At 41.7% G+C, this 15,933-nt stretch overlaps 1 protein-coding gene across 1 annotated transcript in view; it reads right to left on the bottom strand.

Moving 5' to 3' along the window:
- The window catches only part of aspm (assembly factor for spindle microtubules), a 128,827-nt gene that overhangs the window by 38,150 nt on the left and 74,744 nt on the right, over positions 1 to 15,933 (bottom strand). Inside the window, 7 exon segments of the mRNA XM_038794876.1 lie at positions 2,095 to 2,261; positions 10,941 to 11,090; positions 12,371 to 15,498; positions 15,501 to 15,599; positions 15,602 to 15,662; positions 15,664 to 15,714; positions 15,716 to 15,933. Of these exon segments, the coding sequence (XP_038650804.1) occupies positions 2,095 to 2,261; positions 10,941 to 11,090; positions 12,371 to 15,498; positions 15,501 to 15,599; positions 15,602 to 15,662; positions 15,664 to 15,714; positions 15,716 to 15,933 (3,874 nt within the window).

Below are 15,933 nucleotides of genomic sequence, written 5' to 3'. Positions count from 1 at the left end.
GAACAAATGACATTTACTCAATTTGAATTGTATTTTGGGAAGCAGGATAAATATTGCAGTGATTTCTAACTAACATTTTATGGGAAAATACATGGGCACAATTCTCCATTTGGGAGACTATGGCTGGATTTGCTGTTCCCAAGGCTGATTGCTGATGCCAATGGAGGATAATAATAATCTTTATTGTCACAAGTAGGCTGACATTAACACTGCAATGAAGGTACTGTGAAAAGTCCCTAGTCATCACATTCAGAATGTTCAATTCACCTAACAGCACATCTTTTGGGAGCTGTGGGAGGAAACCGGAGGAAACACACACAGACATGGAGAGTAACGTGCAGACTCCCACAGACAGTGACAGTGCTAACCATTGTGCAACCGTGCTGCCCTCCGTGGTGTTTGACGACATGAAAATCAGCACACAACTAGCACTGGCTCCGTGAGACATCCACGGTCACGGACACACACACACAGACATGTGGTGGACCGCGTTCCCACCCACCTCCACAGCCCATCTCCTGGCCATTCCCCCCAGCCCTGGCAGAAGCCTCCCAGTCAGCAGCACAGATCCCGGCCAAGTGCACACGCCCTCTTTCTTTCCGCAGCGAGCGGTCACGCCAGGCTCATGACCGCTGAGACCACACGTGGCCCGTGTCATCAGGAACGCGGCCCACCAGAACAGAGCATCATGGCTGGGCCTGCTAATGACATTCCAACGGGGTTGCGACTGCGTGCGCCTCAGTGACACCGATTTGAAGGGACAGAGCATCGCAACCCGGTGTCAAACCACGCCTGCCGTAATTTCGCCTTTTGAGAGCCATTTTCCCACTACTCTATCGCCGTTCCCGATATCAACGTTGGGCGACGGAGAATCCCGCCCTATGTTTTCCTGCCGGAGGTGAATTGCAACTGATTTGCGCTCCAACTATCCGAGGATTACGAAGAATTCCCTAGGGAATCCTGCTATTGGGCCGCCATTTGAGTGGGCGGCCAAGATAGCGAGGTCCTTGTGGCTGGCCACACCCCTCTCATCACAAATCATCCCCCCAAACCTGGATTTTCTGGGTCCCCGTTCCCAACCTAGAGACCCCCAAATAGGGGAACCTCCCGAAGACCTGCGAATTAGGCGGACACCCCCACAGAGGACCCCCTAAATAGGGGGACTATTAAGACCCATTTTCATTCACCCATGAGCAGCAGGCGCAAACCCCAATCCTGGGCGCCAATCCCTTTTTTACCCAGGATGCCCAATTTTCCGCTGCATTGAAAACCCCGCTACCTGCGACAGGGAATCCAGGCCATTGGCTCAGGTTTTGTGGTGGCAACAAAAGTGACAGCATTTGCTATTGACCTGGATGAAAGTTGCCCACAAAGATTTAGCAACCTCTGTGGCATCAATTTGATTCTGATGTCATCCAAAGCGATGTCAGGTGCCCAGAAACACCAACTCAATAACTAAACCAAATCGCCAGTTTGATGAATTCTCTTAAGACAGCAAACCAGTAGTTTAAAAAAAGCATCAAGTGTCATTAATTTCACAAGGAGTGGGATTGATGCTGAAATAAGAACAAATCAAATGGAATGAATCATATTCCAAACATCCACATTTATTTTCCGGACCAGAGAAGGTGTTCAGCAATTATGGTGACTTAGTACACTATTAAAAGCTCCAATACACCTTGCATCTGCAAAAGTTCTTAGCAGTGAGAATGATGCATAAAAAGCTTAAGGTCAGTTCCCTGATTTCCGTTCTGATTACATCTGAATAACAGCAACAATGAAAGGGTAAGGCATTTCTGTCACAACTCCATTTCCACATTTATCCCCCTATGTGCTAATCAAAGTCTCCATTAAGCTGCACAGTTCAGAAATCAGCCTAAAAGCTCCCACACAAGCCTTGTTTCTTAATAACATGTACTTATGAAGCCACACATTTGTAGGGCTGTGGTGTAGAAAAATAAATTGGCAGCGCAAAACAGCTCGATTTCTACGGGAATATTAGTGTTCATACTGGAAATTTCTGTCAGTTTTACAGGGCAAACTGAAAAATACAGGCAGTAATTAAGTAAAAATTATTTTACATTCGAGAGTTACCTGGATCTTTCGCGTTTTCCTCTCAATCGCTGTTTGATGAATATAACTGAATTAACTATGGACTTATACTGCCGACGCACAAATTGAGACTTGAACCATGCCTGGATTTTTTGTGCAGCTCTCACTTTTTTGGCTAGCTGTCTCGCTTGCTGCCTACGGAATGCATTCTGAAAAACAAATGCAAATACAGAATTGACTGCTCGCTGACAATGGATGTCGAAGTTGGTCAAGATGATCAGAAAACAATTTTAACTAAAGTGATGTATTTTAAGTAAAAAAAAAAAAAGCAGCACAATGAGATCACAATATTCCTGCAAATAAGACTAAATTAGGGGGTCCAAAGTATGTTTGCCTGTGCCTAAAACATCAAATGAAAACTTGGTGGAACACAAAAATAACTCTAATAAGATTAAATAATCAAGTGAATATCAATGATGAAAGCAGAAGCAATCAAAATTGCACAGCTAAAAACGTATTTACTGGAGATATTCTAAAATTTGATTAAAATTGTAGACAACGGTCAGAATAAAATGCATAATTTATGAAAAGTGCAATGCACAACAAATCATAAAATGGTGCTTCAGTATAGATAAGAGCTTGTCAACAGCATTGATGAAAATAATGAAAAAAAGACCAATATTCAGGATGAAAAGGAAAAGAAACACTGGAAGAGTAATTTAAGAACAAAGAATACAACACAGGAACAGGCCCTTCGGCCTGTGCAGACCATGGTACCTGCCTAAACTAAAACGTCAGCACTTATGGAGTCCATACCTTCTAGTCTCACCCTATTCATATATTTGGTGTAGATGTCCCTAAATGCCGCTATCGTACCTGCTCCCACCACCTCCCCAGGCAGAGCGTCCATATATTTACCACCCTTCTGTAAAAAACTTGACTCGAACATCTGTTCTAAACTTTTACCCGACGCACTTTAAACCTTTTGCCCCTAGTACTTGACTCTCCTAACCAAGGAACGAGCAGCTGACTATACCACTCTGTGGGTGCCACTCAATCTTATAGACCTCTATCAGATCGCCCCTCAACCTCCAGTGAGAACAACTGAGTTATCTAACCTCACGCCATAGCCAATGCCCCTCCATATCCAGGCAACATCTAGTAAACTGCTCTGTACCCTCTCCAAAGCATCCACATCCTTCTGGTAGTGTGGCGACCAGAATTGTACACAATATTCCAAATGAGGCTGAACTACGGTCCTGTAGAGCTGCAACACAACTGTCAATTTTTATATTCAATGTCCCGACCGATGAAGGCCAGTATGCCGTATGTCTTCTTGACTACCTTATCCACACGCGATGCCAATTTCAGTGATCGGTGGACATGCACGCTCAGATCTCTCTGCCCGTCAGTACTCGCAAGTGTCCCACCATTTATTGTCTAATGCCTACATGCATTGGACCTTCCAAAGTGCATTACCTCACACTTGTCATATAAGCGCCATAGCTGAGGGAGAGAGATGGGGTACGGAGAGTGTCTAATGTTGCCATACTGTTCTGACAGTTGTGCTGCAGGCCGGGGGCCTTCTTCCAGAGCTGGGAGTAACTGGGGTGGATAGAAAGTGGGTTGTGGGGGTTCGGGCAAAGGAACACCTTATGGATGGTGGTCTTATCATACCAAAATGTGATGCAGTCAGTTTGTAGTTTCACTGTGACGTTGCACAATATTTTCGGCTTTTGAAAGCATCAACTCCAAAGTAGATCATAGAGTTCATCTGACCTACAACTGAATTGTCAAGTGATCTGGACACCTTTTAACAGGCAGAGAGATAAGAGAAACCTGCTTTGTCTGAATCCAGCTTCCAACTGTGAAACGAAAGTAAAAAGAGCCACAGCCAGCTCCCAGCTCAAAACGAAAGTAAAAGCCAGAGCCACAGCCCAGCTCCACCCACACAATGACATCACTGAAGTCATTTTATAAGCAACACATTTCTGAAGGGACACTCCCATGACATCATACCCCCACCCCCCCCCAAAAAGAAACCACGATGGTTTCATTTTTCTCCTTTACACGTTCCTTTAAGAAGTATTGACAGTAAATATACTATTTTGTAAACTAAACAAACATGCAAACATTTATATAACATAGTCCATTTTAGCTCTTCTTCTGCAACTGGAACCCTCTCGTGACAGTCTCTTTGAACAAGAAGGTCGCTGCAACGATCCATCCATTTTCTCTACGCCTCAGCATTTTTCCTGAAGGTCAGGTACTTTAGTTCAATCCGATCACAGAGCCTCTTGTAATTCGCAAACACAGGAGCAGTAGTTAACACAGCCTTCAGGCCTTCAAATGCCTGTTGACATTCTGCTGTCCACTGAAATTTGCTCCGCTTCTTCAGCGACTCCGCCAGCGGAGCAACCACGCTGCTAAAATTCGGCACAAATTTTCGGTTAAATCCATGCCAAGAAATCGCGTTATTTCCCTTTGTGTCGAGGGTACTGGAAACTCCCCAATAACTTCTATTTCACATCCCATGGGAACCATTCGACCCTGTCCAATTATATGGTCAAGGAATGTAACTTGGGCTTTTCCAAATTCACTTTTGGCTAGGTTTACCAACAAACCCGCCTCCTGAAGTCAATCGGTTTACTCCATACAGATATGCTTCAAGTGTTCTTTCCATGTCTGACTAAAAATCACCAGATCGTCGCTGTGTACCGCACAATTGGGAATCCTGAAACGACTTTGTTAGTTAACCATTGAAATTTGGCTGGTTGCGTTTTCATGCCAAATGGCATAACTTTGAATTGGTGTATACCATGTGGAGTCACAAAAGCTGAAATCGCCGTTTGCCCTTTCGGGTGTAAAGGTACCTGCCAGTAACCTTTAAGTAAATCCAGTTTGGAAATAAAAGCGGATTGTCCCACCTTCTCATATGCAGTCCTCCCAAGATGGGGATAGGATAAGAGCCTGTTCTTGTAACTGCATTAACCTTTCTATAGTCCACACACAATCGTTGGGTACCCGTCCAGTTTCGGTACCATCACTATGGGTGTGCTCCATTGGCTGCAACTCACTTCAATTATGCCATCTTTAAGCGTACTTTCAATTTCTTTGTTAACTTGTACCAATTTTAAAGGGTTAAGTCTATAGGGATGTTGTTTAATTGGAACAGCATTCCCACATCTACATCATGCATAGCCAGTTTAGTACTTCCCAACTTATCTCCACAAACTTGCCCATGTGACATTAATACCTCATTTTGGTCAGTTCATTTTTCCTCTGGAAGATAGTTCAACAATTTATCCCAACTTTTAAGAACATCCTCGTTATCCAATTTAATTTGAGGAATGTCAAATTCAGAGTAATCTGGATACGGTTCTTCACTTTGAGTTAGAATCACTAAAATCTCATCCTGTTGCTCCCGTTCCCTTTCAAAATACCTTTTAAGCATATTCACATGACACATTCGATGAGTTTTCCTTCTATCTGGCGTTCTTACCACTTAATTTCTTTTCAATCTGATAAGGTCCACAAAACCTTGCTTTTAAAGCTTCACCTCCCACTGGTAACAGTACTAAAACTTTATCTCCACTGGCAAAACAACGAACATTTGCTTTCTTATCCGCTACCCTTTTCATCACATGTTGTTGAAGTTTTAAATGTTGTCTAGCCAATTCACCTGCTCTATTTAATCATTCCCTAAAATTTGACACGTAATCCAATAATGTAATTTCAGACTGCTCACTCACCAATTTTTCCTTCATCAATTTAAGTGGTCCTCTTACTTCATGACCAAAAATTAGTTCAAGAGACCTCAATTTGGTTGATTAATTAGGTGCATCCCTAATTGCAAACAGTACGAATGGAATTTGTTTATCCCAATCCTCTGGATAATCTGGACAATAAGCCCTCAACATTGTCTTCAATGTCTGATGGCACGTTTCTAACGCTCCCTGTGATTCTGGATGCTACGCAGTTCATTTAAAATTGTTTTATTCCCACGCTATCCATAACTTCTTTGAATAACCTAGAGGTAAAATTTGATCCTTGATCCGATTGTATTTCTGTGGGTAGTCCATATCTAGTAAAGAACTTAAGTAACTCCCCCACAATTGTTTTAGCTGTAATGCTGCAGACTGGAATGTCCTCTGGAAACCTAGTAGACACATCCATTATAGTCAAAGGATATTGATTCCCACTTTTCGTTTAAGGAAGCGGTCCAAAGCCACCGATTAAGACCCTTGTAAAAAGGTTCCTTAAATGCTGGAATGGGTATTAAGGGCGCTGGTTTTATCACTGCTTCAGGTTTCCATATCATTGACATGTGACATGATCGACAAAATTTAACTACATCTTTATGTAGTCCAGGCCAATAAAAATGTTTTTGTAGTTTAGCTGGAGTTTTCCTTACTCACAAATGACCTCCCACTGGTACCTCATGTGCTACTCACAACACCTCCTTTCGACACCCGATCGGCAAAACCACTTGAGGAACTTCAGGCCACTTTTCATCCGCCTGCATACGTAAAGGTCTCCATTTTCTCATTAAGACATCGTTTTTAAAGGTAATAACATTCTGGTATGTACTTAGATTCCTCTTCCGTGGATGCTTTCCGTTTTATCTCTGCATCTTTCTGTTGTAACTCCGCTAATTTTCCTGAACTAAAAATATCCGCCTCATCTTCCACCTGTTCTTGTTCTTTTCCAACCATCAGATCAACAATAGTTACTGATAATTGCCCTTCAATTTCATCTTCACTCTGATTTCTCCTCGTCTTAACCTGTGACCTTGTTACTACACAATCAGGAAAAATCCCACAATATTCGTCCTTCACCAATTCAGTTGTTTGATTTTCCACTAGCTTATCAACCACAGTAGGCATCACTCCCACCTGCGATCCAGCTATATCATTACCCAAGATAAACTGTATTCCTGGACAAGAGAGTTCCTCTATTACTCCTACTACCACTTCATCAGTCTTCACTGGACTTTCCAACCTTTACCTTATATAATGGAACACGACTCTTCTCACCCCAAATTCCACATATTACCACCTTTTCTGGCAATATTCCTCCCAAGCTACAGAACTCCTCATCTCTTACCATCAACGGTTGACTGGCCCCCGTATCTCTTAAAATATAGACTCTTTACCTGCTCCTCCTGGTACAAGAGTAAACTTTACCCACAAAGTACATTCTTTAAATGATCTGGCACCTTCTTAGCAATCATATCTTGATCAGGCTGTACTGTACACTCTTTTGCAGCTCCTTCGCTTCACTTGGGCTTTCCTTTACACAAGAACTAGGAGTAGGATATCTGGCCCCTCGTGCCTGCTCTGCTATTCAATGAGATCATGGCTTATCTTTTGTGGACTCAGCTCCACTTTCCGGCCCGAACATCATAATGCTTAACCCCTTTATTCTTCAAAAAACTATCTTTATCTTAAAAACATTTAATGAAGGAGCTTCAACTGCTTCACTGGGCAAGGAATTCCATAGGTTCACAACCCTTTGGGTGAAGAAGTTCCTCCTCAACTCAGTCCTAAATCTACTTCCCCTTATTTTGAGGCTATGTCCCCTAGTTCTCTGCTTTGCACGCCAATGGAAACAACTGCCCACATCTATCCGATCTATCCCTTCATAATTTATATGTTTCTATAAGATCCCACCTCGTTCTTCTAAATTCCAACGAGTACAGTCCCAGTCTACTCAACCTCTCCTCGAAATCCACGGCCTTCAGCTCTGGGATTAACCTAGTGAATCTCCTCTGCGCACCCTCCAGCGCCAGTACGTCCTTTCTCAGGTAAGGAGACCAAATCTGAACACAATACTCCAGGTGTGGCCTCACTAACACTTTATACAATTGCAGCATAACCTCCCTAGTCTTAAACTCCATAACTCTAGCAATGAAGGACTAAATTCCATTCGCCTTCTTAATCACCTGTAAACCAACTTTTTGCGATTCATGCACTAGCACACCCAGGTCTCTCTGCACAGCAGCATGTTTTAATATTTTATCATTTAACTAATAACCCCTTTTGCTGTATTCCTACAAAATGGATAACCTCACATTTGTCAACATTGTATTCCATCTGCCAGACCCCAGCCCATTCACTTAAACTATCCAAATTCCTCTGCAGACTTCCAGTATCCTCTGCACTTTTTGCTTTACCACTCATCTTAGTGTCGTCTGCAAACTTGGACACATTGCCCTTGGTCCCCAACTCCAAATCATGTATGTAAATTGTGAACAATTGTGGGCCCAACACTGATCCCTGAGGGACACCACCAGCTACTGATTGCCAACGAGAGAAACACCCATTAATCCCCACTCTTTGCTTTCTATTAATTAACCAGTCCTCTATCCATGCTACTACTTTACCCTTAATGCCACGCATCTTTATGTTTTGCCACTTATCTTTATCTTACCTTTACCACTTTAACAAACCCCACTGGCTTATCCTCTTTTACCACATCAGCCTTCCCAGGTGCTTTTCTTCAACTGCCAACACGCACTTTACATGGCCTAGTGAAAGCAACTGAAACTTTTCTTTCTCTTCCACCCTGCTGGATTTCTTTTTTAATCTGAGGTACACTCTCCTTTTTATCTCCCATCAGATCCCCTTTACCACTTGAGTATTTCTCTTTTCCCCAGTTTCTATCTCGCAGGCTGAAACTGATGTCAGAAACCAAGCTTTGATTTATGAACTAATTCATAATCATCTGCCATTTTTGCTGCTAATCTCGCAGTTTTAACTCTCTGCTCTTCCACACGAGTTCTCACTACATCAGGAATTGAATTTTTAAACTCCTCCAAAAGTATAATTTCTCCGAGAGCTTCATACGTTTGGTCTATTTTCAAAGCCCTTATCCATCTATCAAAATTACTCTGTTGGATCCTTTCAAACTCCATGTACGTTAGACCGAGTTCTTTCCCTAAATTTCTAAACCTTTGACTGTAGACTTCAGGCACTAGTTCATATGCACCCAAAATGGATTTATTCACCTGCTCATACGTCCCAGATAACTCCTCTGATAGTGATGCAAACACTTCACTATCTCTGCCGACCAAGTTTGTTTGAATCAGTAATACCCACATGTTCTGTGGCCATTTAATTTGTTTAGCTACCTTCTCAAATAAAATTAAAAAGGCCTCTACATCCTACTCATCAAATCTTGGCAATGCTCAGACATATTTAAATAAAACCCCACCAAGCCTTTGACTATGACGCTCATGCTCACTATCCTCATCACTATCTTCAGACCGTACGTTTCTCCTTACATCCGCCAATTTTAACTGACTGCCATGTTTCATGGCCATTTTCCGAAGTTCAAAATCTCTCTTTTTTCCTTTCTTCTCTCTTTTTCTCTTTCTTCTCTCTTTTTCTCTTTCCCTCATTTCGTATTAAAGCTGCTTTAATTCTTTTTCATGTTCAAGCTGCTTGATCTGTAATTGAATTCTTGCCATTTCTAATGAATCGGTGACTGTGTCTCAAGCAATTTTAAATGCTCAGCTACCGCTGAAATTACCTCTTCTTTTCGTAATTTATCAGGTAATGTTAACTGCAATGTTTATGCCAAATCCAAAAGCTTTGTTTTAGTCTCGGTTTGTTAGGTACTGCATGTGACCTTCTCCACCCTCAAAAACACCAGAGCCTCTGAAAGTGCCATTGTCCACAACTCACTCCCTACCTAAACTGGAGCACCACACCTGAAAAGCAAACACAATTAAGGTCACCCCTCACTGTCATCAAGTTCACTAAACCAATCCAATCCCGAGTGATAGACTTATCCCACGAGCCCCCAATTTCTTATGTGCCAGGGTTTATAAAACTCCAAAGCATATCATGGAATTCACCTGACCTACAGCTGTTTATAGATTTTGGTTATGAGGAGCACAAGGGCCTACTTTTCAGGTGTTCTGCAACAGTGGTCTTAAGCACTTTTAATCAAAAACAAAATTTATTCTACGAATTCAGTTAACATTTCTATAAACACTCACAGTAAACATTTTTATCAACTACAAACATAAATACCATATATATATATATATATATAATTCTTAATAAATAAGTTACCGTTACGCATTCAAGTAACAACATCCATAAACCAGACAAAAAACCTTTTACTAAAAACAGTGGGCTGAGTTCTTTCCAGAACTTTTAAAGTATCAAGTGATCTGGACAGAGCCACAGCCCAGCTCCATCCACACAATGACATCACTGCAGCCATTTGATCAACACACATTTCGTAAATGTACACTTCCATGACAAAAGCACAAGTGAACTTAGCTGTCGGGAATTCCCCCCCCCCAGTGGAAGTGGAGAATGGGAGGCCCCAGAGAATACCGGATCAGGCCCCAGAGAATACCGGATCATATCTAATGAGATGTCAATGGTGCTTAATGTACATGCAGAGTGGAACACATTGACGCTTCTGTCGAGGCACCGGAGAATTAAGATTTGCCGTGAATTCGGCGTTCTCCACAATTCCGGCTTCGAAACAGATTCACAGCCCAATCACATTTCCTGATTTCGGCGCCGGCCAATGGGAGAATCCCGACCCAGGAGTTCAGGCATCAGAAAAGCAGCTTGGCAGTGTGCTGATACTTATAAAGCAAGGCACCTGGTTCAGACAATATATATTCACCAGACCTCAAAAAAGACTGGAATGGAAAATTCCACAATGTAATTCTGAAATGTTGTGTGTGAAATGCAAGTATCATTCAAAAACAGAGTAGGATTCCAAAATTAAGTTATAGGCAAGTTTGTAAGCTTCTAAAGAATCTATCCCTGGAATATCTGGAGCTGTACGGCCCCAAAAGTAGAATCAACATTGATGGGGAGTGGAAAATGACCAATATTGGCAATTTGTCAAAGAAATACCTGTATTACGACAGCAGCATGCTTCATTTGAAAGTATTTCTCTTGCTCAATCTTTCTTTGACAATAAGCTCTGTAATGTTGCTGTATCACACACGCAGCTTTCTTGTTGAGAAGGAATATTTTCCTTTGTTTCTTTCTACGATAACAAGCCTGCAAAGATTTTTAAAAACAAAACTGAAGTAAGCTAACGTACTTAAAGATGGAATGAAAAAGAGGCTACAGACATTAGCAATATTTGAAAACATTCCACTGTGTGGGTATCATCTGGGTGCTTCGGTTTCCTCCCACAGTCCAAAGATGTGCACGCAAGGTGGTTTGGCCATGCTAAATTGCCATTAGTGTCCAAAACCTTAGGTGGGGTTACGAGTGTGGGCTTAAGTGGGGTGCTAATTCCGAGAGCCGGTGCGAACCTGATGGGCCAATTGGCCTCCTTCTGCACTGTAAATTCTATGATTCTAACGATTTGTTTGTTGTTCTCCAACCCTTAATCTAATCCCCTCTTATTTAGCATTTGCTACTTGTAAATGTAGCCAGTTATCTGGCTTTGTTAACTCAGTCCCCCAGTTGGCAACATAAAATCTTCCACAAGAGGTGAATAGAAACAGAGAGGTGAGAGAGAGAAAATTAAAAAGGAAAGATAGTTGAGGTTAGAAGATATTGGATACAGCAAAAGCAAACGGGAATCTGCTTCTTCTTTTAATCATCCCTAATCAACTAAGCAACCATTTTTAGGAATTGTTATGGGCCAGTGTTTAGAGAACCCAAAGTGTATCATGGAGTTCACCCAACCCAAAACTTTTAATAGATTCTGGTTATGGGGAGCACACAGCCCACTCTACAGGTGTGGTGCAGCAGAAATTTAAATGTAATTTTTAAAATAAAACAATGTTTATTCTATGAACTCAGTTAACCATTTTAAAACATAGTGAACATCTTAGCACCCATCAATTCAAATACACCCCCCAAAGAAAACAACATTCTAAGTAATACTTAAACTTTCCTTTTAACATCCATAAGACAAAAATCCTTTTTACAGACGCACATCAGGATTAAATTCTCTACCGAGAGCAGGTATTACTCTGTCATCTAAAGACTATCTCTAGATCATTTGGTGAATTCAGAGAGATCAAAATTACACCTTCTTTGGCTGGCTTCAGCTCCAACACTAAAACAAAACTAAAAAACACAGACACACCCAAGCTTTCCTGAAAGAGACACTAAAAAGCAGAGCCAGAGCTCAGCTCCACCCACACTCTGACATCACTGCAGCCACTTGAGCTTAAAGTGACATTCCCATGACAGAATAAGAAACAAGTTTTTATTTAGGTTTACAAATTTAACTTTCAACGATATTCAATCCAAAATACTGTGACCATAGGGCATCAATTTCCATATTATAGCCAACTTAAACTTGCCATTTGAATTATTACCTGAATTTTTAATGTACTCCGAAATAGCGTTTTATAACTTCTTTGGGCAATCACTCCTCGCATTCTGGCTTGGAGGCTGATGGCTATCCGCCGAAGTGTCAAGTAAGACGATCTCTGTTGCTTCATTAGGAGGTAGGATCTGTAATGCCTTTGCAATAAAACAGTTGATATTTTGTATTTGGTATATAGTTTTTGGGCTTTAAGAGCACGGTAGTGAGACTGCACTACAATTGCTGCACATTTCATTCTGAGGAAAGTTCTCCTACACGGAATCATACGAAGTATTGACTGAACTTTTACAGCCGCACGCTTCTGTTTAAACCAGTGACGAACAACCATACCTCTGTAGGCAGCCTGAATTGTGACAGCTGCATGCCTCATGGACTGATATTGCACAAGTTGTGAGCGGCCCAGTTTGCAAGCTCTGTACCAGCTTTGGATTGAAATGGCTGCAAATCGCATAGCTTTGTAGCGTATCCTTGCTCGATATCCACGGAATGCTGTTTGCAGCATTATTACAGCTGACCTCTGAATCAAGAATAACTTTCTGGTTATGCACATTTGCAAGAATGATTTAATACGGCGGACTGCCCGAATTCTTTTAGTCAAACTTCGGCCTTTCTTCCCACGATAAAATGCCTGGAAACTAACTGTTGCTTTCTTGAGTTTGTTATACTGCTTTACACAGGTATCCCTCATTTTGCAAGCTCGGTATCTGCGCTGTACAGCTGTTGTTGCCCAACAAAGCCTTTTGTAGCATTGACGCTGCTTGTACATTCGATAATAACTCTGTATCATTACTGCTGATTCATGCATGCCCCTCAAGTGTTTTCGAACAATCATTCCTCGGTACGCAGCCTGAATGTGCAGAATATTGTTGTGAATCTTCATGTAATTCTCACGATCTGTTTTCATTTGAAGGTAGGCTCGATAATGGGTTTGTATTATGGAAGCCGCCAGTCTTAGGGCCTGGTACGGGAGGCAAAATCTGTGCATCCGAAATGCAGCTTGTATTACTGTAGCTGCCTTGTGTTTACATTGAATATCCTGCCTTACTTTCATACCCCTAAAAGCAGCTTGTATAGTTAAGGCTGCATTACGGACTGAGGAATATTTCTGTTGTTGAATCCGAGTAAGCAGAAGTGCACGGTATCGTTGTTGGATTATGGTAGCAGCAGTTTTAAGATTCAGATATGTTTTTCTATCGCCATAGGCCCTAAATCGTCTCTGGATAATTATTGCAGCTTGACCAATTTTCCAAAGTTCTTGCCTTGTTTTCATACCACGGAAAACAGCTTGAATATGAATAGTTGCTTTCTTGACATTATTATACTGCTTTTCACAGATATCCCTCATTTTGCAAGCTCGGTATCTTCGCTGTACAGCTGTTGTTGCCCAACAAAGCCTTTTGTAGCATTGACGCTGCTTGTACATTCGATAATAACTCTGTATCATTACTGCTGATTCATTCATGCTCCGCAAGTGTTTTCGAACAATCATTCCTCGGTACGCAGCCTGAATATGCATAACATTGTTGCGAATCCTCATGTAATTCTCACGATCAGTTTTCATATGAATGTAGGCTCGATAACGGGTTTGTATTATTGTAGCCACCAGTCTCAGTGCCTGGTATGGGACGCAAACCCTGTGCATCCGAAATGCAGCTTGTATTACTGTAGCTGCCTTGTGTTTACATTGAATCTCCTGCCTTACTTTCATACCCCTGAAAGCAGCTTGTATGGTTACGGCTGCATTTCGGACAGAGGAATATTTCTGTTGTTGAATCCGAGTAAGCAGAAGTGCACGGTATCGTTGTTGGATTATGGCAGCAGCAGTTTTAAGATTCAGATATGTTTTTCTATCGCCATAAGCCCTAAATCTTCTCTGGATAATTATTGCAGCTTGACCAATTTTCCAAAGTTCTTGCCTCGTTTTCATGCCACGGAAAACAGCTTGAATATGAATAGTTGCTTTCTTGACATCATTGTACTGCTTTTCACAGATAGCCCTCATTTTGCAAGCTCGGTATCTTCGCTGTACAGCTGTTGTTGCCCAACGGATCCTTTTGTAGCATTGACGCTGCTTGTACATTCGATAATAACTCTGTATCGTTACTGCTGATTCATTCATGCTCCTCAAGTGTTTTCGAACAATCATTCCTCGGTACGCAGCCTGAATGTGCAGAACATTGTTGCGAATCTTCATGTAATTCTCACGATCGGTTTTCATTTGAATGTAGGCTCGATAATGGGTTTGTATTATTGTAGCCGCCAGTCTCAGTGCCTGGTATGGGAGGCAAAACCTGCGCATCCGAAATGCAGCTTGTATTACTGTAGCTGCCTTGTGTTTGCATTGAATCTCTTGTCTAACTTTCATGCCTCTGTAAGCAGTTTGTATTACTAAAGTTGCCCTGCAGATGGATAGATAGATTCCTCGCTGCTTTCTGCTCAGGACTGAAGCTCTGAATCGCTTTTGCATTAGAACCGAAGCAGCTCTAAGAGCGGTGTAATGTTTCCTGACCAGAAATGATTTAGCCACTGCTTGGATAACTGTAGCAGCTTTGTGAATTTCTTTCAACTTTTTCCGGGTTTTCATTGCACGAAATGCAGCTTGCAACACTATGGTAGCAGTCCTAATGTTTTGATACTTTTGACATTGATGATTTCTTTGCACATGAGCCCTGAATCGATCCTGTATTGTTAGTGCTGCTTGTTTCATAGTTTGAAATTTTGAACGTATTTTGTGCATTCTGAAATAAGATTGTATCATAATACATGCTTGCAATTTTCTACTAAATTCTTTTCTTGCAATCATACCTTTATAAGCTGCTTGAAGTGTCATTGCTGATTGGCGCATTTTCAGATATATTTGGCGTTCTTTTCTCCCCATCAACTTGGCCTTAAAATGGTGCTGAACAGTTAATGCAGCGTCCTTTAACATTTCAAACTGGCGTTGTGCTCTGAACCTTCGGACAGCAGTTTGAACGGTCACTGCAGCCTTATGTTGGATTTTTAATTTTTCCCTTGCAAATAAACCACGGACTGCTGCTTGAAGAATAATCGCTGCTGTCCTAATTTTAAGGTATTTGAGTCTCTCCTGCCGCCCAACTTTGCAACTCCTGTACCACTCTGGATGGCAATGACAGCTTTTTGGCATTGCAAGTACTTGACCCTTGATGCGTGCCACTCTAAAAGCTGCCTGGATTTTGTGGCTATTTTATGGTGAAGCTTATCATTTTGCGCACACTATAACCTTTGTACATAGCCTGTAAAGATATTACTGCTTCTTTGACCCCTTAGGAAGTTCTGTCTTTGATAAACCCCTTCTCTGTAGGCACGGAAATCCTCTTTGAATTATGACTGCAGCAAAATGGATCTCAGATACTGCCTCCTTAGCCCGATGCATTCTGAACATAGACTGAATTTTAATTGCAGCCTGCGTCCACAAATGCAACTGCTTTTGCATTAAGTACAATCGAACAGCAGACTGAAGACGTATACAAGCTTGTCTTTTTTTCAGATAGTCTTTTCGCTTTTCCAAACAAAGCTTATTTGCCTCGATAA

This window comes from Scyliorhinus canicula, chromosome 4, assembly GCF_902713615.1.
Source record: "Scyliorhinus canicula chromosome 4, sScyCan1.1, whole genome shotgun sequence".
NCBI classification, from domain to species: Eukaryota; Metazoa; Chordata; class Chondrichthyes; order Carcharhiniformes; family Scyliorhinidae; genus Scyliorhinus; species Scyliorhinus canicula.
Note: the sequence above shows the minus strand (reverse complement) of the source record. Positions and strands in the feature narration are given on the sequence as shown.